At 32.0% G+C, this 24,105-nt stretch overlaps 2 protein-coding genes across 2 annotated transcripts; one reads left to right on the top strand and one right to left on the bottom strand.

The window, feature by feature from the left end:
- Positions 1-10,612: 10,612 nt before the first annotated feature.
- LOC122303339 (beta-galactosidase 6-like) lies at positions 10,613-17,362 on the bottom strand. The gene is made up of 18 exons (XM_043115089.1): positions 17,120-17,362; positions 16,574-16,669; positions 16,364-16,476; positions 16,149-16,215; positions 15,605-15,697; positions 15,348-15,491; positions 15,102-15,196; positions 14,253-14,361; positions 13,812-13,896; positions 13,505-13,623; positions 13,107-13,274; positions 12,599-12,783; positions 12,396-12,487; positions 12,145-12,254; positions 11,725-11,832; positions 11,510-11,617; positions 11,264-11,409; positions 10,613-10,879 (listed from the first exon to the last, which is right to left on the bottom strand). The coding sequence occupies exons 1-18, from the start codon at positions 17,288-17,290 to the stop codon at positions 10,729-10,731; spliced, it is 2,160 nt and encodes a 719-aa protein (XP_042971023.1). The 5' UTR covers positions 17,291-17,362; the 3' UTR covers positions 10,613-10,728.
- A 4,486-nt stretch (positions 17,363-21,848) lies between these two features.
- LOC122303337 (NAC domain-containing protein 2-like) lies at positions 21,849-23,786 on the top strand. Its single transcript, XM_043115086.1, has 3 exons — positions 21,849-22,154; positions 22,686-22,960; positions 23,087-23,786. The coding sequence occupies exons 1-3, from the start codon at positions 21,995-21,997 to the stop codon at positions 23,534-23,536; spliced, it is 885 nt and encodes a 294-aa protein (XP_042971020.1). The 5' UTR covers positions 21,849-21,994; the 3' UTR covers positions 23,537-23,786.
- Positions 23,787-24,105: the final 319 nt, after the last annotated feature.

Raw genomic sequence — 24,105 nt, 5'->3', positions numbered from 1 at the left:
TTATTGAAGTTGAAATATTTTATGCCCCTTTGTGATGGAGCAACGTAAACGTCTCAACACCAATACATCAATTGCAACTATTTTAAAATTCATTGGCCAAATCTAATTGGTTACTCAACACTCAACCTTTATTGGAAATGAAATAAGATACAAAATTTGTTAATAGTAATAAAATATTTTTAAAAAATTATAATGATTAACTAATAATTAGATGAAAATTAAAAAATTAAAAATTGAAGTATTTAAATTTAAATAATATTTTAAAAAAATATGAGATAAGATAAAATAGTTCCAAACCATGTCTCAATCTTTTGCCTCACTTCATATACAAAAAGAATTAAAATCCTTCTCGATCCTAGCTCGAACCTTCAAATTTTAGGAGAAGAATCTCACTCAATTATTCTTTTAGCAAGTATTGCATTGAATCATATGTGCTTCTTTCTAATCCCATTCATCATGAATAGAAATGTCTATGAAATATTAGGTTGTATTTAAATATTAAATTGAGTTGAATTAATTTGAGTTTTTTATAAATAATAATGAGTTGAGATAGTTGAATAAATTTTATAGAATTTATTTAAAATAAATTTAAGTGTATTTAAATATTAAAATAAATTTAAATGTAATTATAAAAAATTGTAAATATATAAGACCCACCAGATAGGATATGTCACAGTTGGCGCATCCGGTGAACCAAAAAATAAATAAATCATGCAGCTGGTTTCCATTTTTTCACATTCGTATAAATCCAACAAATGGAAACACGAAAATCGAGGGATGGAAAGAAGAAACCGAGGTATGGAAAATGAAAGAATAGAAAGTAATGATATGATGTTTGCCCAAAGATGAGTTGAAAATTGAACTCCATTTTTCACTTTTATTTGGATGCCGAGACACTCTGAAAATTAACTCATTTGAAGTCATCTGAGATAAGTTCGTCATCCAAACGAGATAGATTCCGATGATTTAGTTAATAAGTCTACAAAGATACTCATGGAACAAAAAAGTGCATGAGAAATTATGAAAAAAACAGTAGAACAAAAGTAGAATGCCATGATCTCTTAAAATCTTCGAGCTCAATTTTTACGTCACAGATTGATTTCATTTAATCTACTAAAATAAGAAGAGTCGTTTTCGATGTCTTTTTTTTTTTTTAATTTTTGTATTAAATTGTCATTCTAAATAAATTTTCTGATTCTATTTGTCTTGAACTACCTTTTATGGTTATAACTTTTAACAAGTGTTTTCAAACATAAATATATCCGTGACAGTATATTAGAAATAGATAACCAAAAAACATTTTTTTATTCTTTTATTTTTTATTTTTGATTGAGCACAAATAATTTTGCAAGCTAACATTGTGGGCCAGTGGAAGCCCAGTCACAAAAACAAAATCAAGTAGGACTGTAATCGAGCTGAACCGAACTGATTTTTAACTTGCCAAGCTCGGCTCGGGTCAAAATACTCGAGCTGGATTTTTTTTTTTTTTTTTTCGAATTCGACTCGATAAGTTAAAATCTCAACTCGAACTCGAACTCGTCCTACAAATAAGTTCAAGTTGAGCCAAGTGAGCTTGAATTTTTTTTATAAGATTTAATATTTAATAAATTAAATAAATAAACAAAAGAATTAATATTGAATTTATATAACTAACAAATAGAATTTCTATTAAATTATAAAATTTTAAAAAATTTATAAATAATTAATATCTAACTAGTTGTTATTTATTCTAAATAACAATATATTATATGCTTACGTATATTATTAATATATACATTTAATATGATAGCATATACTTATTTCATATATGGTTCTCACATACTAATATATAAAATTATTAAATTTTATCAATTAATTATTATACAAATTATAAAATATATCTATGAAATATATTTACTATATAGATATAAGTAATTAGAATACATATTATATATTTAATTATAAAAGTGATATACTTATATTATTAACTAATACATATATACATGCATAGATGTATGTATATATTTATTAATATATAAATGAGTTTTAATCGAGTCGAGTTAACGAGTCGATTTAAACATAAATGAGCAAACTTAAATGAGTCTTAACTGAATCGAGTTGAGTTTTATTGAGTATGTGACATTTACAAATCGAGTAAATATCTATTCTTATAAATGAACTTTTTTTTTACGAATCAAATTCAACTCAAATTTAAATAAATAAATATCAAACAGATTATCAAAGAGACTAGTTCATTTACAATCACGCGTCAGAGGCCTTGCAAGAAACTGAAAGGACATATGTAGATAGGGCATTACCTAGAATGCCGACATCTTTACCTAGAATGCCGACGTCAAGTAGCATGTGACAGCTTGAAGATGGGATCTGTTTAGGACACAGGTTGGTGGATGATCCATCCAGCTATGCATGAGATATTTTTCAATATTTTATCTTCAAAAATGATATTATTAGTTATAAAATATATAAATATGACGTAATTTTTTTAAAAATAAATAAATATTAAATTTATATAATAAAAAATTAATTTTAAAATAAATAAATATTAAATTTATATAATAAAAAATTTAATTTTTTAATAATATACATTAAATAACACTTGCAAATTTTATATCTAATATTATTCTTTTCTCTTTGTTAACCTTTGGTAATTAGATTGGGAACATCCACAATCAACATTCTCGGAATTGTCACCCAATAGTGGAAGACAGTTGACCAAAAACGGAAAATAAAAAAAGCTCGGATTTTGAGTAAGATAATATGGTAATTAGGACGCCAATTATCGCATGATCTCAGGATTAATTAAGAAGAGTGACTAATTCGACTAGACTAAAAAATTCGAGAAATGCTTGAGATGTTGATAATGGTTTTAAGCATTTCTCTTTATCAATATATTTTTGTATTTAATAATTAAGTAAATATTTTTATTATTGTGAATTTTATATATTTTTTTAAAATATCTAAAAATATTTAAAAAATACATTAAAAAAATAAAATAAAAAATTATATTGGCCCCCACAAGTCGGTGGTAATATATCTTGATCATATAATAATATAAGTATAGATTCGAACAGTGTAACGCGGAAACATGGTTCCCACACAATATATGACTTTCTTTTCGAATCAAACAAATCCTAAATTTGTGGGTCCTACAAAATCTGTAAAAGCCTGTTAACTTTTCACGACTATTTATAAGATGTTATTATAAATTTGAGAGATGCTTTGACTATAATGATAAAAAATAATTTATAAATTGATATGTGTTGTAAAATAATATTATTGTAAAATAAATTATATGACCACCTTGAGCTAGTCGATATATGCACAGGTAGTAATTGGCATAGTAAATGACCGACATATGCACAGTGTATAGTGCCAGCATAGTACTACATAGTAACTGACATAGTGAATGGCCGACATATGCACAGTGTATAGTGCCAGCATAGTACTGCAAAGTAACTGACATAGTAAATGACCGATATATGCACAGTGCATAGTGTCAGCATAGTACTGCATAGTAAGCTAGCATAGTTCCCTTTGTACGCCTATATATATCGTTGAATTTTTTAAGAAATTCATAAGTTTCATAACTTCTCTGAGTTCTATCTCTCTCTCTTCTTTTAGAAAATTTTATAATAAATCTATCTCTCTCTTTACTTTTCGATAGTTTTATAACACGTTATCAGCACGAAAGTTCTGACGATCTTGAAGCTAATAGTCCTCTACTTCAAGTAAGTCTTTTAATATATTTTTGTAGTTTTTAAAATGAATATGAAATATTAAACATACTTATGTTCATGATTTATATATGTAGAAAATGTCAAATCTTACAAAATTGGAATTCGTTGCTCTTGACATTTCTGTGAAAAATTATTTATCTTGAATCATTGATGCTGAGATCCATCTGGATGCAATGAACCTGGGAGATACAATTAAAGAATGAAATCAATGGTCCCTGCAGGACCGTGCTAAGACAATGATTTTCCTTCGGCACCATCTTCATGAAGAATTAAAAACTGAGTATCTAACGGTGAAAGATCCACTTATTTTGTGGAATGATTTAAGGGAGAGATATGAACACCAGAAAACTGTAATCCTCCCAAAAGCTCGTCATGATTGGATGCACCTAAGGTTGCAAGACTTCAAGAGTGTTAGTGAGTATAACTCTGCACTCTTTAAAATTAGCTCGCTATTGAAATTATGTGATGAAAAAGTCACTGATGATGACTTGTTAGAGAAGACATATACTACTTTTCATGCCTCGAATGTGCTCCTGCAGCATCAGTATCGAGAGCAAAAGTTCAAGAAATATTCTGAACTTATATCTTGTCTTCTATTAGCTGAGCAAAATAATGAGCTTTTATTAAGAAATTACCAGTCACGTCTTACTGGTTCTATATCATTCCCTGAAGTGAATGGTACTAGATTTACATCATTCCCAGAAACGAATGGTGCATCTTTTCAAAAAAAAAGAGGGCGTGGACGTGGTAAGAAAAACTATAGAAGTGGAGGTCCTAGAAGTAACCACACTAAAAGGGAAAATAATAGATATACACCGTACCACCAGAAGTGGTTCAATTCAGAAAAGGGCAAAGGTCCTCAAAATAAATTTATAAAGAAATATGAAGATGAATGCCATAGATGTGGTATGACTGGACATTGGTCTCGTACCTGTCGTACAGCTAAGCACTTGGTTGACTTATACCAATCTTCCATAAAAGAAAAAACAAAGAAATTTGAAACAAATTTTGCTGAACCATCTTATGCTTTAAATTCTATAGATGGAGAAGATATTACAAGCCTTGATGTTTCTGATTTCTTTGAGGATTCTAGTGGTAGAGTTGATCATGGAAGTGTTCCTTTTTAATTAATGTATTTCCTTTATATTATTGTAAAATATTTTTATTCTGCAATGTTTTTTTTAGTAATGAAAGTTTTATATATTTTGTAGAATCATGAGTCTTATTGATGAACTTTTTATCTCCGAGATGAATAATAAAGATGTATGTCTGGCTGACAGTGTTACAACTCACACAATTCTTAAGGATAAAAAATATTTTCAAAATCTAACATTGAGTAAAGCCTATGTTCATACCATTTCCAGTTCATCAAATCTAATTGAAGGCTCCAGAAGAGTTTATATTGTGTTGCCTAATGACACCAAATTTTGTATTAATGATACTCTATTTTCTTCACAATCCAGAAGAAATTTATATACGTCGTAATGGTTGTCATATTGAAACCATTAACGAATACGATAAAGAGTATCTTCTCATTACTAAAATAATTTCGAGCCAGAAGCTCGTATTAGAAAAACTGTCTGCCCTCTCATCTGGATTGTATTATACAAAAATGAGAACAATTGAATCACATGTGTAATGCACCAGAAGTGCATTGATCCCAAAATATTTATGACTTGGCATGATCGCCTTGGACATCCGGGATCAATAATGATGAGACGAATAATTGATAATTCGTATGGGCATCCCCTAAAGAATCAGAAGATTATCTTACCCAATGAATATCCATGCTCTGCATGTTCTCAAGGTAAATTGATTATCAAACCATCTATCTCAAAAGTTGTTTTTGAATCTCCATCTTTTTTACAAAGGATTCATGGAGATATATGTGGGCCTATTCAACCATCAAGTGGACCGTTCAGATATTTTATGGTTTTAATTGATGCATCAAGTCAATGGTCACATGTTTGTCTACTTTCCACTAGAAATGCTGCATTTGCTAAACTTCTTGCACAAATAATTAAGCTACGAGCACAATTCCCTGACTATCCAATTAAAACTATTCGATTGGATAATGCAGGAGAATTTACATCTCAAGCTTTTGATAATTATTGCATGTCAATAGGAATAGATGTTGAACATCCAGTTGCCCACACACACACTCAAAATGGTTTAGCTGAATCATTGATTAAAAAGCTTCAGCTAATCGCTAGACCTTTACTCATGAAATCAAATCTTCCTATTTCTGCTTGGGGACATGCTATAATTCATGCAGCATCATTAATTCGAGTTAGGTCATCAGCATATCACAAATATTCACCATTACAGCTTGCATTTGGTCAGCAACCAAATATTTCTCATCTTCGTATTTTTGGATGTACTGTATATGTTCCAATTGCACCTCCACAACGTACAAAGATGGGCCCTCAACATAGACTTGGGATATATGTTGGGTTTGATTCTCCATCTATTATCAGATACCTTGAGCCTCTTACAGTGGATATGTTTAAGGCACGTTTTGAGAATTTTCATTTTGACGAATCCATTTTTCCAACATTGGGTAATGAGAAGTCGGTGCCTGAAGCACGACAGGAAATTACTTGGAAAAATAAAACTCTTTCCCAATTTGATCCTCGTACAAAAGAATGTAATTTAGAGGTTCAAAAGATTATTCATTTGCAAAATGTTGCAAACCAATTACCGGATGTATTTACTGACACTAAAGGTGTGGTAAAATCATATATTCCTGCTGTTAATGTTCCAGCAAGGATTGCAGTCCCTAAATGACAAGTTGCCAAAATAGCAATAGGCGAATCTAAGATACGCCTGAAGCGTGGACGGCCTATTGGTGCTAAGGACAAAATTCCTTGGAAGAGGAAAATATAAAATGAATTTGGTACTCCTGAAGAGTCCATACCAACACAGGCCATAAGAGTAATCGATGCTCCTGAAGAGAGTAAATCTCCTGAGAAAGAACCTCCTGAAGAGATATTTCATGAAATGTCTTCCCTTGAAGAGGGACAGGTACCTGAAAATAACGAGATCTCGATACATTTCATGAGTACAGGAGAAATTTTGAATAAAATAAAACTGTTGTCGACAACATATTTTCATATAAAATGGCTCTTAACATTACCAGAAGTAATGAAGAAATTGAGCCAAGAACTGTCGAAGAATGTCGACGTAGAGATGATTGGCCAAAATGGAAATCAGCTATTGAAGCTGAATTAAACTCGCTAGCAAAGCGAGAGGTCTTTGGACCAATTATACAAACATCAAAGGGTGTAATGCCCGTTGGATATAAATGGATATTTATATGTAAACGTAATGAAAGCAATGAAATTGTGCGATATAAAGTACGACTTGTTGCACAAGGTTTCCTGCAGAAACCGGGGATTGATTATGAGGAAACATACTCTCCTGTTATGAATGCAATCACATTCAAATATTTGATCAGTTTGGCAGTTATAAAAAGATTGAATATGCAATTGATGGATGTGGTCACTACATATTTATATGGATCATTAGATCATGACATATATATGAAAATCCCTGAAGGATATAAAATGCCTGAAGTTTCTAATCTGAGTACATCCAGAAGTATGTATTCTATTAAGTTTCAAAAATCTTTATATGGGTTAAAACAATCCGGACGCATGTGGTATAAACGCCTTAGCGAATATCTATTGAAAGAAGGATTTGAGAATAATCCAATATGCCCATGTGTTTTTATTAAGAAATCAGGCTCCGGATTTGTTATTATTGCGGTTTATGTTGATGATCTAAATCTTGTTGGAACTCCTGAAGAGATCAGAAGAACTGCTACATATTTAAAGAATGAATTTGAAATGAAGGATCTTGGCAAAACGAAATTTTGTCTCGGCCTGCAGCTCGAGCATTTGCCAAATGGAATTTTCATTCATCAATCAAATTATACAGAGAAAGTCTTGAAACACTTTACATGGACAAAGCTCATCCCCTGAGTACTCCAATGGTTGTTCGATCACTCAATGTGCAAAAGGATCCATTTCGTCCTTGTGAAGACAATGAAGAAATTCTTGGTCTTGAAATATCTTATCTCAGTGCAATTGGAGCCCTGATGTATCTTGCAAATTGCATTCGGCCTGATATTGCATTTTCAGTTAATTTACTTGCAAGATATAGTTCCGCACCAACTCGAAGACATTGGAATGGCATTAAACATATCCTTCGATACTTTCGAGGTACGGTTGATATGGGATTATTTTATTAACATGGTTCAAATCCACAATTAGTTGGATATGCAGATGCAGGTTATCTTTCAGATCCACACAGAGGTAGATCTCAAACTGGATATGTATTTACTTATAGAAATTCTGCTATATCATGGAGATCTGTCAAACAAACATTATCTGCCACCTCTTCAAATCACTCAGAGATCATTGCAATTCATGAAGCAAGTCGAGAATGTATTTGGCTAAGATCAATGATCCAACATATTCAAGAAAAGTGTGGTCTTCCAGTGATTAATGATAGCCCAACAACTTTATACGAAGATAATGCTGCTTGTATTACTCAAATTAGAGGAGGATATATCAAAGGTGATAGAACCAAACATATTTCACCTAAATTCTTTTATACTCATGAACTTCAAGAGAAATGTGAAATTAAAATCAAGCAGATACGATCAAGTGATAATCTGGCAGATTTATTCACAAAAGCATTACCAACTGCAATATTTAAGAAGATTGTGCAGAACATTGGAATGCGGAGACTTGAAGACCTTTTATCATGCACTTTTCAGGGGGAGTAATGTCTTGAAGACTTATACTGATTGTACTCTTTTTCCTTCGCTAAGGTTTTATTCCACTGAGTTTTCCTTTGCAAGGTTTTAATGAGACAATCTTAAAGCATTTTACGGTACACATGAATATTGTACTCTTTTTCCTTGGCCATTAGTTTTTTTCCCATAGGGTTTTTCCTTGGCAAGGTTTTAACGAGGCATATTCATTATATGTGGTCATCCAAAGGGGGAGTGTTGTAAAATAACATTGTTGTAAAATAAATTGTATGACCACCTTGAGCTAGCCGATATATGCACAGTGCATAGTGCCAGCATAATACTGCATAGTAACTGGCATAGTGAATGACCGACATATGCGCAGTGCATAGTACCAGCATAATACTGCATAGTAACTGGCATAGTGAATGGCCGACATATGCACAGTGCATAGTACTGCATAGTAAGTTAGCATAGTTCCCTTTGTACGCCTATATATATCGTTGAATTCTTTAAGAAATTCATAAGTTTCATAATTTCTCTGGGTTCTATCTCTCTCTCCTTTTAGAAAGTTTTATGATAAATCTATCTCTCTCTTTTACTTTTCGATAGTTTTATAACAATATGTAGTATGTTAAAAATTTATTTTTATCATAAAATAGATTTAATATATTATAAAAAATTATATTAATTTGAGTGTTTATTTTTATATAATATTTTTATAACTGTAGCATTCATTTATAAATTTAGAAATAAAGTGATTTTTAAATTGTCAAGTTACACTTTTCTTTATTAATATTATACTATATAATATAAAGTAATGCTAGATATAATTATATGGTGTGTAAATCTCACGCACACCCTTTGTAAAAGATTAGAAAAATTTAAAATTTATATGAAAAAAATTATTTTTTTTAATAATGAAGCTTACTTTTTTGAATAGGAATATGTAAAATTTGTGTTATAATATTAATATATAACTTGCAAAAATAGAAACTCAATAATATAAAATTTGAAATTCTAACCATTTTTTTAATAACAGATTAATTAGGGTACAAGCATTGGATCCTCGAAACAATATTATAGATGAGGCTGATCAAGTTTTTAAATCAAGTTGTTTGAACCCTGTCACGTGTTTTTAGAATATCAACAAAATCCGAATTAACATTTTATACACGCTAATTAAATGATACAAATTAGTTTTATAACAATGGTCGAGGAAGATTTTGATTCCAAGCTGGAAGATGCCACCGACATATATGTATTGATACGGACATTTAATGTTCACTTAGAACTATGTCTTAGACTTTTATTTTCAGTTAACCATGTGTGCGTCATGTTTTGAAAACGGTGACATCTTTTTTCCTAAGCTGTTATTGGCTCCGTTTGTCTTTTAATTTATCTTCTCATTTTATTTTATTATCATAATTTTTATAAATTCATATATAAAATATAATAAATAATTATATTTTTTAAAATTTTAAAATAATAATAATATTAAAAAATAATATTTTATTTATTTAATTTTTAATTGAATTCATCTCATCTTAATTTATTATTTAAATCTAACCTTAATTATTGAAAGGTGTGGTATTTTTTTGTTTATAAAAATGGAAGGGGTGGGTAACCCATTCAATTCATTTAAGAATGTCACGTTTTCTTGTTTGCATGTGTGGCCCTGAGCCGACACTATCGATTACCGCAAATTACGGAGATATGTTTTGTTTCATACAATATACAATGTATGGGATCAGGTGCTGTTGCTAATTTAAAAATAACCGGTAACATGCCTATTCTTTAAAATAAAAAGATATATATATATATATATTTAGTGTAAAAGAATATTATAAAAATAAATTTATAAATTAATATAATTTATCGTGATATGTCTAATTATAAAGTTATTTTTATTATAAAATAAATCTAACATATCACGTGAAGTAATGTTAATTTATAAATTTATTTTTATAAATCTTTGTAGATGTAATAATTATTTTTTATTTAAAAATACATAAGAAGATTAAGTTGAAAATAATAAATACATGTTAATACAATCTTGTAGATGTGTTATTCATTATCTATTTTAATTATCATCTTCCCATGTGATATCAAATAATTAAAAAATCCTATATTATTTTTTATTTATCTTCTAATTATTTGGTATTACATAAGAAAATAAGATGATGAAGAAGTGACTGTTCATATACAAGAGTACATAATTTTTCTATCAAATTATTGAGAAAGGTGATAATACGTGATATCTTCATGTACATTGATAATCGAGACGGTATTCAAGAAAGTCTGTAAAGGGTTTCCACCAATTTCTTCAAGCAAAACCAAAAGATTCCCAGAAGTTCTGAGAAACGATCGAGGAATATGATACCTAGAAAAGCATAAAAGTATAGGTTTAGAGATGTTCGAGGTTAGCCACCTCAACTCAGCTTATCGAAAATACAATTCTAATGACGTGGTAAGAAAATTGTATATAGAAGTCTCACGCTATATATCTCTATTTATTTAATATGTAATTTTTCATTTTTATTATTTTATTTAAATACTTAAATTATGTGTATTTAAATAAATAAAAATAAAAATATCAAATAACAAGATAAAAATGTGTGATGTAAGATTTTATTATCTTCTCGTAAACATGGCATGAAAAGGTTTGAAATTATCTTATACGTTTATTTAAGGCTTGAAGCAACTATAGGCCCAAAAGCATAGACCCAAAAAATGCCCATGTAGAGCGTTGTGAAGGGCTACTTACATTGTTTGTGATGGGTTGCCATCAGAGTCGAGGAAAGAAACCCAATAACGACCAATGCTTAGGCCATTAACCCAAGCCTCACCTTTCCCCATTGTGCTAAGGTTCAAGGTCACGGGGTCATTTCCCATTGGTGCATCGAAAAATGTCTGCAAATTTGGATAAAATTTCTTACCAAGTGGTATTATTTTTCATTAAATTATAATTACATGCATGACATATAAATTAATTAGTTACATATATACGTACCTTGTACCATGTAAATGTTCGATTGATTGAGGTTTCACTTTGTTTCCACACAACATTATCCAGATTTTCTTCCCTATAAATTTGTAACTTCTCTCCGAGCAGTCCGACCTATATAATAAAGGAGCACAACAATAATTAGTTAATGTTCAATATATATTATACATCGATGATTCCCATGAAAAAAATATGTTCAAAACTGAGATAAAAGAGAGAACCTGGTATCCCCACGTGTAGTTTTTAAAGTTATAGAACTCTGTTTCAGTGCATTGAATTTCTACTTTTCTTAAGCCAGTAAACTTGCGTTCTAGGAAAGCTCCTGAATCCTTCACGTACACAACAAGCATGTCATGAATTAACTTAGACGTTTTTGTAAAAGATAACTCGTTAATTAATTAAAGAATATCATGATCATCAATTACTACGTAGAAATGAAATTCTAAAATAAATCAATAAGAGTTATTATATTCTTAAGAATCATATATATAGAACATATCTTCGATCCATGTCACAACTTGGATGGTATAATTTGATTTATAAAATTTAAATTTTAAAATTATGTCATATAAGCACTTAATTTATTAAATCGTGTATTATTCATATCAATTTATAAATAGAATTTTTGAATAAATAATTACCGGTAGCCCGACCATAACGCTCACTATAGAAATATTGTTGATCCCATCATTTAACATAATCGGAATGTCCATTGTGAATCCCTTCACGTTATGACTTCCATGTGCAGCTCCTGATCAATCGATGTTTAGCACTGAAATATGCATGGCTTGAAACTAAAAAAAGAAATTAACAAAGAAAGGAAAAAAGGTGATCTTGATCTCTTTCCAATTAAGAAGATTGAATTTATTAAATAGTGTATATACGTACGTACCTATATAAATGTTGTTCAAATAAGCATGGGCAACGTGCCCAAAAGATTCGACATGAAGTACTGGCTCAGTGCAAGACAAGTTGTGTTCAAACCTGAAATTCAACATGATTTATATGACTCGATTATTTATCTTCTAAATGTCATTAATTAATTAATTGAAGCAAAGGAGAGAGAAGGAACGACTGGATACACGATTATAGTACCTAAGAGTATACCAGAGATAATCGGATTTATCTTTGGTTGTATTCATGTGCTCTAGAAATGTATTGGATTCTAGTGATGTATCTTCGATCTTGGGGAGGACATCCTTGAATTCTTTCCAGCTATCCCTTGAATCAAACTTTTGGGTACGTTTTAAGATTCTCTTATTGTGTTGTTCTGTATTCACCTAATTTCCAAACATAAATCAAGAGAAATATAATAAGAACTTGATCAGCATATGCACAACATTGACTCATCATGATATACATATATATATATATATATATATATGAGCATATCAAGATTATTATAAAACAATATTACAAGAAAACTACTTATTTGTTGCCAGTTATCTTTTGCTAAAATGACTTTCCTATCAAAATGATCAGTATATTTTCTTTGCAAAAAACTCATTATAAATACTCATTTTCTTTGTAGATATGTATGCATGACATAAGAAAACAGGAAAACATGAGCAAATTACACAATATTGTTCCATTTATAACTCACCTTTGCGGTGTTGAAGATTACAGTTTCACAGTCTCGTAGGATACTGATTGATTTTGGAAGCAATTCAAATGATGTATTATGAAATTGCACGGTAACATTATGCAGGCCATCATAATTTGTAAGAAATGCAACACAACCTCCTCTAGTCTCTTCTTGGAAAACATAGGCCTGATGATCATGATCAGTTAAATGAATAGACGATTAAATTATGAATATATGCTAACAATACAGCATGCATGCATGCATGCACAAAACACTACAAGAGAAGTGGACTTTTGTGACCAAAATGACTATTTTCTACAAAAATTGTGGGAAATAGTCATTTTGGTCATTAAATTTTGGTCACAAAAATCCGCTTTTCTTGTAGTGAAACTTTGAGACATGATGATGATGATCACCTCTTGATATTGACCTAAAGAGAAATTTGTTCGAACTCCTTGCAGCAAAGTTGCAGAGCATTGTTTCATTGCAGCGTGTAACTCCTTAAGATGGCCCCACTTAGGTTGCCTTATAAGCCCTAAAATAAAACTTAATTAAAAAGTAGTAGAATTATTTTACCCATCTAGAAAACAAATTAAGAATTGTAATATCATTTCACATATATATATGTTACTAATGAGAATTAATATTTGCAGTCATAGATCACATGTGCAAGCGTTATGATCATGATTAATGTATCTAACATTACTCGCTACTAATTTATACCATATTCATCTAGCGGAGATTGATCATAATAACTTGTGGTGACATATGCGGCGCCTGTTCTCCCAAGATTAGTTCCACCATGGTACTGCATATAATATATGAGTGTAGTATTAGACGAGATATAATTATATATGACAGAGGTTAAGAAAATTAACATTGTTTTAGATTTGAATCCTTTATGAATTTTAAGTCCTAAAGTAGGAGAGAGATCGATGGTAGATAAACATACAAAGTAGGCATTACAATATCAGATATATAGGTCGAAGTGATCTAGATGCTCGCAAGAGAATTTGAATCCAGTGATGATTTTGTAATAATATATGTATATATAACAAATTAGAGGTGATTTGCTGATCATGATCAAGTGAAAATAGGAAAATACATTAAGCATATATAATTTGGGATGATTTAAAAATTAAATACAAGAAGAATAGTACGTACCATGTAATAATTTATATAGCTTCCGTTAATTCTTGCAATAAAAAGTGCCACATGAAATGCGATGTCTTCAGCAGATCTTATGTATGGCTTCCCACCGTATACTTGATAGCTTCAAATTAATTTAAAAAAAAAAAATACACTGATCAGTTGAGTACTATACATATATACACTCAAATATAAAAAATAAATAAACAAAAATAGCCAGTAACTAACTTAATTAATCACACGATGATCAAGATGATGATAAAGATGATGATATAATTGAACAAAAATTTTATATATGTGCAGTCATTTTTGCGTATTCTTTGTGCACTCCAATAATGTAATAGGCTATGTAATTTTTTTTTTAACGTAAAATAACTGTTTGGGCTAATCACATTAATAATATGTGAAAAAAATACGTAAAAGTGACGTCTTTGTAGTATTTTCTTGACAAAAAATTTAGGTTTGATTATGGGTAACTAGTAATTAATTAATTAACTTTTTTTTTTTTTCATTTGGGGTGGGGGGTAGGAAAAGAAGGAAAGAGATCAATAGAACCACTATCCTATCAGACAGTTAACTATACTTAATTCTTTATCCCTGCATTAACTAGACTTAATTATTTGTCCTATTAAAAACATTAATCCATTACCCTGGACAGAACTCATAATTGATAGCTTCAAATTAATTAAAGAAAAAATAAAAAATACACTGATCAGTTGAGTACTGATCTATATATATATACTCAAATATAAATAAATAAATAAACAAAAATAGTCAGTAACTAACTTATTTAATTAAATGATGATGAGAATTAATCACACGATCGATGATGATGATGATATTGAAAGCTGCATGCGTACGTACAAAGATGTCCAATTCTCTGTCCATAACGATGGCTTATTTGGTGAGTTGGGTCCACTGAAAGTTTCTCCACACCTCATCCCGTTGCAAGTGTTAATCTGCATATATATATTTATAAGATCATGATCTAGCGCTAGAGCGAGCTAAAAGCATATATGCAGGAGAAGTAGTACTATTAGCTAGTCTATTATTAATTTGGCTGAGAATATTATATATAATATAAAAGCTGCAAACGATCGAATTACTAACAATTGGATCAGGAGCATCGATTTGCTTGCACATAATCCATGGTACACCAGTCTGGAGCTCGACCGCCATTTTAGCCGCCCAACGAACATAGGAGACTCCTTTTTTCTTAAATGCTGCTTCAATGTTTCCATATTCATTCTCGATCTATATATGTACGTCTCATCATACATACGTACATGATAGGAAGTCCATGTCACATATATATCAATAGATAGATAGATAGAAAAGTAAAATATATATATATTTTCTATATATACCTGTGACAGTATAATTGGACCTCCTTGTGAAGCAAATAGACTCTCTGACTTCATCATCTTCACTATTTTTGTTGTAAAATTTTGCATGTAAAACTAGCACATATGTGAACTCACAAATAAATTAAATAAAAAGGAAATTAATCATATAATTTATGATTCATGTCAACTACTATATTAATTAACTAATTCATCAAACTATATATATAATATATAGAGTAATGTTATTTATTATCCTAATTTTCATCATCTTCCTATCATTCTATGATGTGGCATTAGATGATTGGAGATTATTTATTATATTTTATTTGTAAACCTATCATCTAATGTCACATCATAAAATAATAAAAGGATGATGAGAATTAAGACGATGAATAGATTTTTTTTAATATATATATGCACGTAAATAATTTAGCATGACAAGAATGAAATTGCAAGCGCATGCTGCTTGCAGGAAATTTAGAAACCTCAAGTACGTACCTTAGATCATTAATATAGATATGCATGGGTTCCATTTATCATGCATGCATGCAGGTGTGATTCGTACCTTGAAGGGTTCATTGTCCGATCGATAAACAATGCCAGGAAAATCATGCAACCAAAATGGAAACCCCCTATGTTTTGAGAAAAAGTTCCAAACGTGCATTAAACACCATGCACAGAAGAGTCACATGATCTCATGAAGGAGCTAGCTCGAATGGGCCAGTATATAAAAACATTGGCGTAAAGACGGAAAGGGAATATACATATACACATGCATACCCATAAGTCCATTCAGCCTCTATGAAAGGACCAATCCTCAGGCAAGCATATAGTCCTTGAGCCTCGATTTCCTTTATGAATCGCACCAGATCGTTTCGTCCACTGAAGTCATACTGTTCAATTACACGAAATGCATGCATATATGCATGCTCTAATATCAGAGAGAGATCAGAGAAACAGAGAGTTTGAGTTTATGAACTAATTAATTACCTGACCAGGTTGGGGCTCGTGGAGGTTCCAAAACACATAGGTTTGAATGACGTCCAGTCCTCCTTCCTTGGCTTTTGATATCAAAGATGGCCACATCTGCGCCCGATCGATTTATTTTTTCCTTTTTTAAATATTAGTTTCTACAAATCTCATGTACCAGTAATTAAGATGGCTAGCTAACATTTTTGTCACATATAATGTTTTTTATATGTTTTTTATTTCTGCCAAAAGTTAAAAAAAAATGTTTTTTTTCCACTTTACAGAGAAAATGGCTGCCGAAACTTTATTTGTCAAAGTTAAAGATGATGAATTGGCCGGACACATCAGCTAGCCTAGAACAAGTTGAAAATAATCGTAAACTAGATCGTCGATCTGTCTTCCGGCATATGAATATACTGCTAAAGAGATTTTGAGCAAATCATGTACGTGTTACAATTCTATGTGCTTAGAAGAAATATATATTGATGGCTGCCCGATCAGAAAAGAAAAATAAATTTATAAATTATGTTGATGAATAATGTCGACATTTAAATGATGATAATCTACCTCAGGAGTGCTACGAGGATAGTGAATAGAACCAGAAAAGAGAAGTTTTCTCTTCCCATCAATGATGAGAGATCTTCCATCGTATGTCACTTCTCCTCCTTCAACGTGGCCACCTTCTATCATTATTATGATCACCACCGCCCCCCAATACAGCCACCACCGCCCCTCCATCTCAAGGCGAACGTCCTAATTATACTTCCAATCTCTCTCTCCCTCTCTGATCTCAAGTATAGCTTAATTAGACGTTGCAGTGGAATAGGTATATATATCGAGATCGAGTAGCTGATCAACAGACATGATGAGGTGAGTGGTCGTTGGGTACTCCATCGGGCTCCCCCCACAGTCGGAAAGGTACGTTAGTGCTTCAATATATTCAGTATTTACGACGGAAAGATGACAGGATTAAGTAATAACATAAGTACATTTTGCACAATAATTGGGAAAAAACTCGAGCAAATATTATAATGTTAATTCCACTAGTTCCAACATTCTTCATCCACATGCGTCTAATTATTGTAATGTTTTTTAAATTAAAAATATAGATGTTAATTAATAATATACATGCATTAAGGTGGTATGCGTCTAATTATCACCCTCTTAACTCACATTACATGTTTCGATTTAATTCACATTATATATGGATTATTCAAAACGAAATATTATACCTTGGCCATCACATATATATATATATATAAAGAAATACGCGAAAACATCTGACATAATTAAAAAGAAAAAAATAATTATTATATTTTTTTATGTGTTTTTTAATATTTTAATGGACCCCATTTTCCAAAATAGTCTTGCACGTCAATCAAGTTGGTGGCGTGCATGCATGACGTGCCTGAGGTTCCAAGTTTCATAAAATTAACGCGTGAGGTCGACCACGACCTCGAGGGCCGCCCAATTCCAACCACGATGTATTGACAAGTCAACGTACACGAGTCCACGATATTATATACATAGGATAATGCTGTTTGAATGATGATTTTTGTTTTATTGTTTTTTTAATTTTTTATTTATTTATATTTATTAGTGATTAAAAATAAGTGAATATTATTGAATTTGTGCGCTGGTTAACGTGCATGTGGGAGCATGTCACTAACCTTGCCTGTAAGGCACGGGTTAGTACCGTGCACTGGATGGTGTACACCACTAGCCTTGCTAAGTGGTACAAGGACACGCATGCATGCGTACATGTGCATGCTTAAGGGCACGTGCAAGCTTACACACCTGGTTTATGTGCAGCCAGTAGTCTCTATGGTTGTTCGCTGCGTGTCATCGTTTAAGCTAAGACATGCAAGCAGGCTAACCATGTGACTATCTTGACCCTCCATAAGTTGTGTCGAGGTGCGATCCCGAACAATTCTCTTGGAGTTTGTGACACATCGGTCCGAGTTGCAATATGCATTATATATAGAGTTTTGATATATATAAATAAAATCCCGTACTATTTTACTTACAAATATTTATTTATTTATATTTAAAATTTAAATTAACACTTTTTTCAATAAAATTTATTTTTTGATCAATCACATTAAATTGATGTACTTATTAATGTATAGTTGTACTTATAACTATATTTTTTATATATATATATGGATTAGTATTTAATCAACTATATGTCTCTATTTTTTCCAAGTATTTTTTTTTTTTTGGCTGCTAGTAATTAACGATAATTTTATAGTACCTCTCTTCATCCATTAATACTGATTACCGATCGATGTATATAAATAAAAAATAAATTCCAGGAAATTAATTGATCTGAAAATGATGCATCTAATTGCGCATTCTGGCTAGATATAATAATTGGAATTAATTAATTAGTTGATCAGCGTTTTAATTAAGGTCTGAGTTTTATGTCTCAAAAGTCAATTTTACGTATAACCATTTAGAAGCTGCTGCCTGCTGTTTTTATCATGTCTTATCCAAAATTTATTGTTCATGAGGTTCTCCATCAGACCTAGCTACCTTGTAAGTACCTTTGCAAGGCCAACGTGCGTGTCTGCACGTGTGTGTGTCAATTTCATGTGTATGCATACAGTACTGTGCTTGTATACAGAGACAACAAAGCATTACTTCAGCTGCCAAATAAAACAGATCAGGACATGTACCAATTATCTTTTCCTTCTTTTCCTGTCCATTTCCCATTTATCTCTGTAGAAGGGCCTGGTCCTTATAATTCTTAGCCCACCAACTTAACTACTGCATATATATATATATATATATTTCCTAGTTAAAAAAAAAAAAAAAGAAATAACCAGGATTTCAAGGCTGTGGATCCTCGACAAAAGAGGCCAACCATGAGTCAACTCACTGTCATTAATACAAATCACTTCATAATATATAAAGTAGTATCGTGTTGAATATAATATCCATTTGGTCGAGACTTGGGAACGAAGGAATTGGTGGTCAATGTTGACAGCTCGTCTCGACTCCGAAGAGCCTTCGCCGAAACCTGCTAAAACAACAGTGACCTCTTGTGTTCATTTCACCTAGACCCTTCAATTTGCCTTTTCTTTTACACCACTGGTTATACCAACTGACACTGATGTTTTGTCTCGCAACTTTAAAAATAAAAAATAAAAAAACAGCTTTGAATTTTGAGGAAAATCTCAACAAAACGGCGGCGATTATTGGACTTAGCATCCCATCCCATCCATCAGCTTCAACAACCCATAATAACAATATTATAATTATTTTAGTTTGAATATAATTATAATTTTTAATTAAACTTATTTAATTTTTAATCTAACTAATAAAAAAATATAAGAATTTATTTATTATTATTTTATTATTATAAATCATATAAAATGAAAGATCAAATTATTAATATTCATATTCAAATATATATCAATTTCAAAGATAACGAGGACAAGAAAAACAACACCCTTTATTAAATATTTAATATTTAATAAATTAATAATATTACTTGCTCATGTTTAAGACCGAATCACGAAACGGGTTGCAGCAAACGAAATAAAATTAATTATTAATACATAGAGTACTGAAGTGGTGATCACAGAAATAAAGTCATGAGTCCAAGTTGGCCAAATTGGCCATAATAAAGATCAGAAATAAAGATCAGAGAGAAAAAGAAGAAGAGGATTTGCCAAGTTGGACAATTTGTAAAGCAGATTAGAGAAAAAGATATTCATGATCATCCCCACAAGATGGGGCTCTGAAAAAGTTTATATATTATTGTGCAGATAAAGTGAATGAGCATGGAGTATAGGTCGGTCGGCAATGTCCAAGAAGCTTCCAACTATAACATCCTTATCCACGTAGAGATGTCATGCATCACGTCATATGCAACCTACGAAGACCAGAAGAACCACATGATCTGCATCCACATCTGCCCCGGCCCCAATTATTATATCAGGAATGTTCTGCAGTCTCCTTAACCGGTCAAAGTGACCTTTTGTTTTCCGAGGGGATGGTCAAAATGACCTTAAAAAAAAAAAAAAGGTCAAAATGAGTTTAATCGAACCACGTAATTCACCAATAAAATGCAAAAGAAAACGAGAAAACCTATAAATTATTTCATTAAAAATTAACTTTCTATTAAATATTTAAGTATTCTGTATTCTTAAAATTTTCATATATAGAAAAATTTTATATATTTTATTATTTTCATTCTATTACATAAGATATGACATATTTATTATTATTAAATAATTTTTAATTTATTAAATAATAAAATAATGATTATTTATTATCATAGAATGATAAATATATCACAACTTATATAATAAGATAAAAATAAAATAAGAGTATGAAATATAACATTACTCATTTAAAATTAATCATTTTTAGTAATAACCAAAATAATAATTTATAAATTTATGTACCGCATTTAGGGTGTCCAACTTTGATCAATTAGATTAAAAAAAACAAATTTTTTTATGATAACAGGGTCTATTAATTATTTTGAAATAATAAAAAACGACCAATTTATAGTAGGTGGGAGACTGGTGGGGGAACATGAAGGGGACAAGAGGACGTATGAAACTTGCATTCACATAGTAAACATGGACCACATTATAATGACCAAAGTTTCATGCCATGCATGCATATCCAGCACTGAAATTATATCACATTTTCTTTACTGCGAATTTTAAAAGCTCGAGAATTTCATTTGCTTTTTCCGAATAAGGAAAAGTATATATAGGAAACAGACTTTTGAAATTCCCCGTGTGGATTTAAAATCCAGCTGACAGCCGGCTGATGATGTTGGATTGCCAACGTCGGAATCACGGAAGCTGACGTGTAATTCAACTCCAACCGGCAACCAGTTGAATCGATTTGGATCCTCTACGGTCTACACCATATTTTTCCGAGAAAGCACCGAGCTGACCCATTCATAAACAAGCGTTTACGTCAACTGACAACGCGTCATTTACGCTAAGGTACGAAACTGACCCTAATTCTGAGACGTGGCAGAGAGTGCACGAGCGCGAGATAGAACTCCCTGGGGCGCATTGATGACCCATGCTAGACCAGTAGCAATCAACCAGATGTGGTTGAGCCGACTTTTAGAAACGGACAAGGTAGGTGACGGAAGCAATGACAAAATCACAAAAGAGTGGGACATGCACACGCGTCGGATTTTGATTTGCCTGTCGACGCGTGCCTCTGTGCTGCCCAGGCTGCGGTCAGCACGTTTTTGTAGCACTAGCTATGACCTGCATCCCCTCCCCTCGAAACGTCGTTAGTATATAAAAGACCTCATATCGACTTAGCTCTGCAATTGCGAGTCATCCAGAAGAAAAAGAACCCACAGAGAAAACTTAGTGAGAGGCGGAGAGAGAGGAAAAAGCTTGGAGATATTAATTTCTTCTCCCAGAAGAAAAAGAAACTGAGAAGGGGCGTTGGTGAATGACGAGTGAGCTACAGTTACCACCAGGGTTTAGATTTCACCCCACCGACGACGAGTTGGTAAATCATTATTTGTGTAGGAAATGCGCGTCGCTGCCTCTTGCTGTTCCTATTATTAGGGAGATTGACCTGTACAAGTTCGATCCATGGCAGCTCCCAGGTAAAATCCTTAATTTCCTACTTTTTCTTTTTACTAATTACAGAAGATCATGTGTTATTGGATTTTGATTTGCGGTCCACTTTTGCGAATTGGGGTCAGCTTAATATCACTTCAATTTGCTTTTGGTTGTTTAAATTCTTCCTAAAACTATGGGTTTCTGTTTTCCCCCTTTTCAGTTTCTGAAATCGAGAAAACAGGGTAACCTTTCTTCTTCCTTCTGGTGAATTTTCCAATCCAATCACGGAAGTATTGTATGTAGTTTTCGGTTTGGATAAACGGGTTTGCTGGATTTTAAAAGAATTTGCTTCGCTTTCTTCAGATATGCAGCGAATTTCTCGGATGAGTTTTGAACTTTACACCAGTTTATTCGTTTTAATTTGATATAATATTATAAACTCTCTTCTCCAAAAAATAAAATATATATTACATATGGGTGGAAGGGAAGTCGCTGAATCATAACTTGAATGATTGTGTATTTCTCTTTCTATTTTCATTTTTGTTTAATTTCTTTGTTTACGATGATTTGTGCAGACATGGCTCTGTACGGTGAAAAGGAGTGGTATTTCTTCTCCCCAAGAGACAGGAAATATCCAAACGGTTCCCGGCCCAACCGAGCGGCCGGAACAGGCTACTGGAAGGCTACCGGAGCCGACAAGCCCATCGGCAAACCCAAGCCACTGGGAATCAAGAAAGCACTTGTTTTCTATGCTGGCAAAGCTCCCAAAGGAGTCAAAACCAATTGGATCATGCACGAATACCGCCTTGCAAATGTCGATAGGTCTGCCGGCAAGAAAAAAAACTTGAGGGTACAACTTCTCCTCTCATCCTTCTATACACATATACATAAAAAAAATTCTAGAAAAGCACTGAGAAATATAAGATTTTGATGCCCAAGTTTGGTCTAATTTATTGGATTTTGGGTTCTATTGCAGCTTGATGATTGGGTCTTATGTCGACTCTACAACAAGAGAGGTACGGTAGAGAAAAACTACGCTACGACGGAGCAAAAGATGGCAAACTTGTCAGAAATCGATGAGCAGAAACCAAAAATTATGGCGTCCGGACATAACAACATAGCACCGTCATCAATGTTCCCCGGCGACCAATTGCACATGGATACTTCAGAGTCGGTGCCGAGGTTGCATACCGAGACGAGCAGCTCAGGGCAAGTGGTGTCGCCCGACGTCACATGCGAGAAGGAGGTCCAAAGTGAAGCCAAGTGGGAGGAGATACAGAATGCATTCAATTTTATCGATTCTTTTGAGTATAATAATTACATGGATGGTTTCGCAGAGGACCCTTTTGCCTCTCAAGTTCAGTATCAAATGGACCAGATGTCACCTCTTCAGGACATGTTCATGTACCAGCAGAGGCCACTTTGATCAGATCATCTTAGATCGGGACTTAAATATTTTTAATTCATTGTAGGTCAGTAAGGTCATATATATATATAGTGGTGAAGATTTGGATTTGGATTTGGATTATGATCGACAAAAAGAAAAACTAAGGTGTAGACGTGTAGGTGATCGATCCAACGGGTCATGTTAATATGTAGTACTGTGGGAAAATTCTTTGAGATTGTAGCTGGATTCTTTCCATACGTACAATTAATGGAAAATGCTTATTTTATAAGTTTATTTGTTATACACCAGGTATCTTGTTCATACTACAATGATCACATCAGTTGATATTAAATAATATTTTTAATAATTATTTTAAATTTTACTATTAAGTGATGATTTGCATGCAAGAGGACTTGTATTTGAATTGCAATTTCATATTTTATTTGATGGTTAGAGTTTGGTGAACGCGGAGGAGAAAAACAGAGTCTCAGTCATCTTATGATTCTTATCTTCTCTCATAATAATGTTCTCATTGAAGTAGCCTATTTTATTGGGGTTGATGCATGCAGTCATGGTGTCTAAAGCTTCCTTTGTTTATCCGATAAGAG

Source organism: Carya illinoinensis, chromosome 3 (assembly GCF_018687715.1).
Source record: "Carya illinoinensis cultivar Pawnee chromosome 3, C.illinoinensisPawnee_v1, whole genome shotgun sequence".
In the NCBI taxonomy this organism is placed as follows: domain Eukaryota; kingdom Viridiplantae; phylum Streptophyta; class Magnoliopsida; order Fagales; family Juglandaceae; genus Carya; species Carya illinoinensis.
The sequence above is the reverse complement of the archived record's forward strand: the minus strand, read 5'-3'. Positions and strand labels throughout refer to the sequence as shown.

What these genes read in the sequence shown, in the direction of transcription:
- LOC122303339 (XM_043115089.1), bottom strand. Translation starts at nt 17,290, where the DNA reads ATGGAGGGGCGGTGGTGGCTGTATTGGGGGGCGGTGGTGATCATAATA. An exon ending in CGGACAATGAACCCTTCAAG is followed by an intron (nt 15,698 to 16,148) that starts GTACGAATCACA and finishes CATATGTGCTAG; the next exon opens with TTTTACATGCAAAATTTTAC. An exon ending in ATCTCCGCTAGATGAATATG is followed by an intron (nt 13,624 to 13,811) that starts GTATAAATTAGT and finishes GTTTTATTTTAG; the next exon opens with GGCTTATAAGGCAACCTAAG.
- LOC122303337 (XM_043115086.1), top strand. Translation starts at nt 21,995, where the DNA reads ATGACGAGTGAGCTACAGTTACCACCAGGGTTTAGATTTCACCCCACC. An exon ending in CGATCCATGGCAGCTCCCAG is followed by an intron (nt 22,155 to 22,685) that starts GTAAAATCCTTA and finishes TGATTTGTGCAG; the next exon opens with ACATGGCTCTGTACGGTGAA. An exon ending in GCAAGAAAAAAAACTTGAGG is followed by an intron (nt 22,961 to 23,086) that starts GTACAACTTCTC and finishes GTTCTATTGCAG; the next exon opens with CTTGATGATTGGGTCTTATG.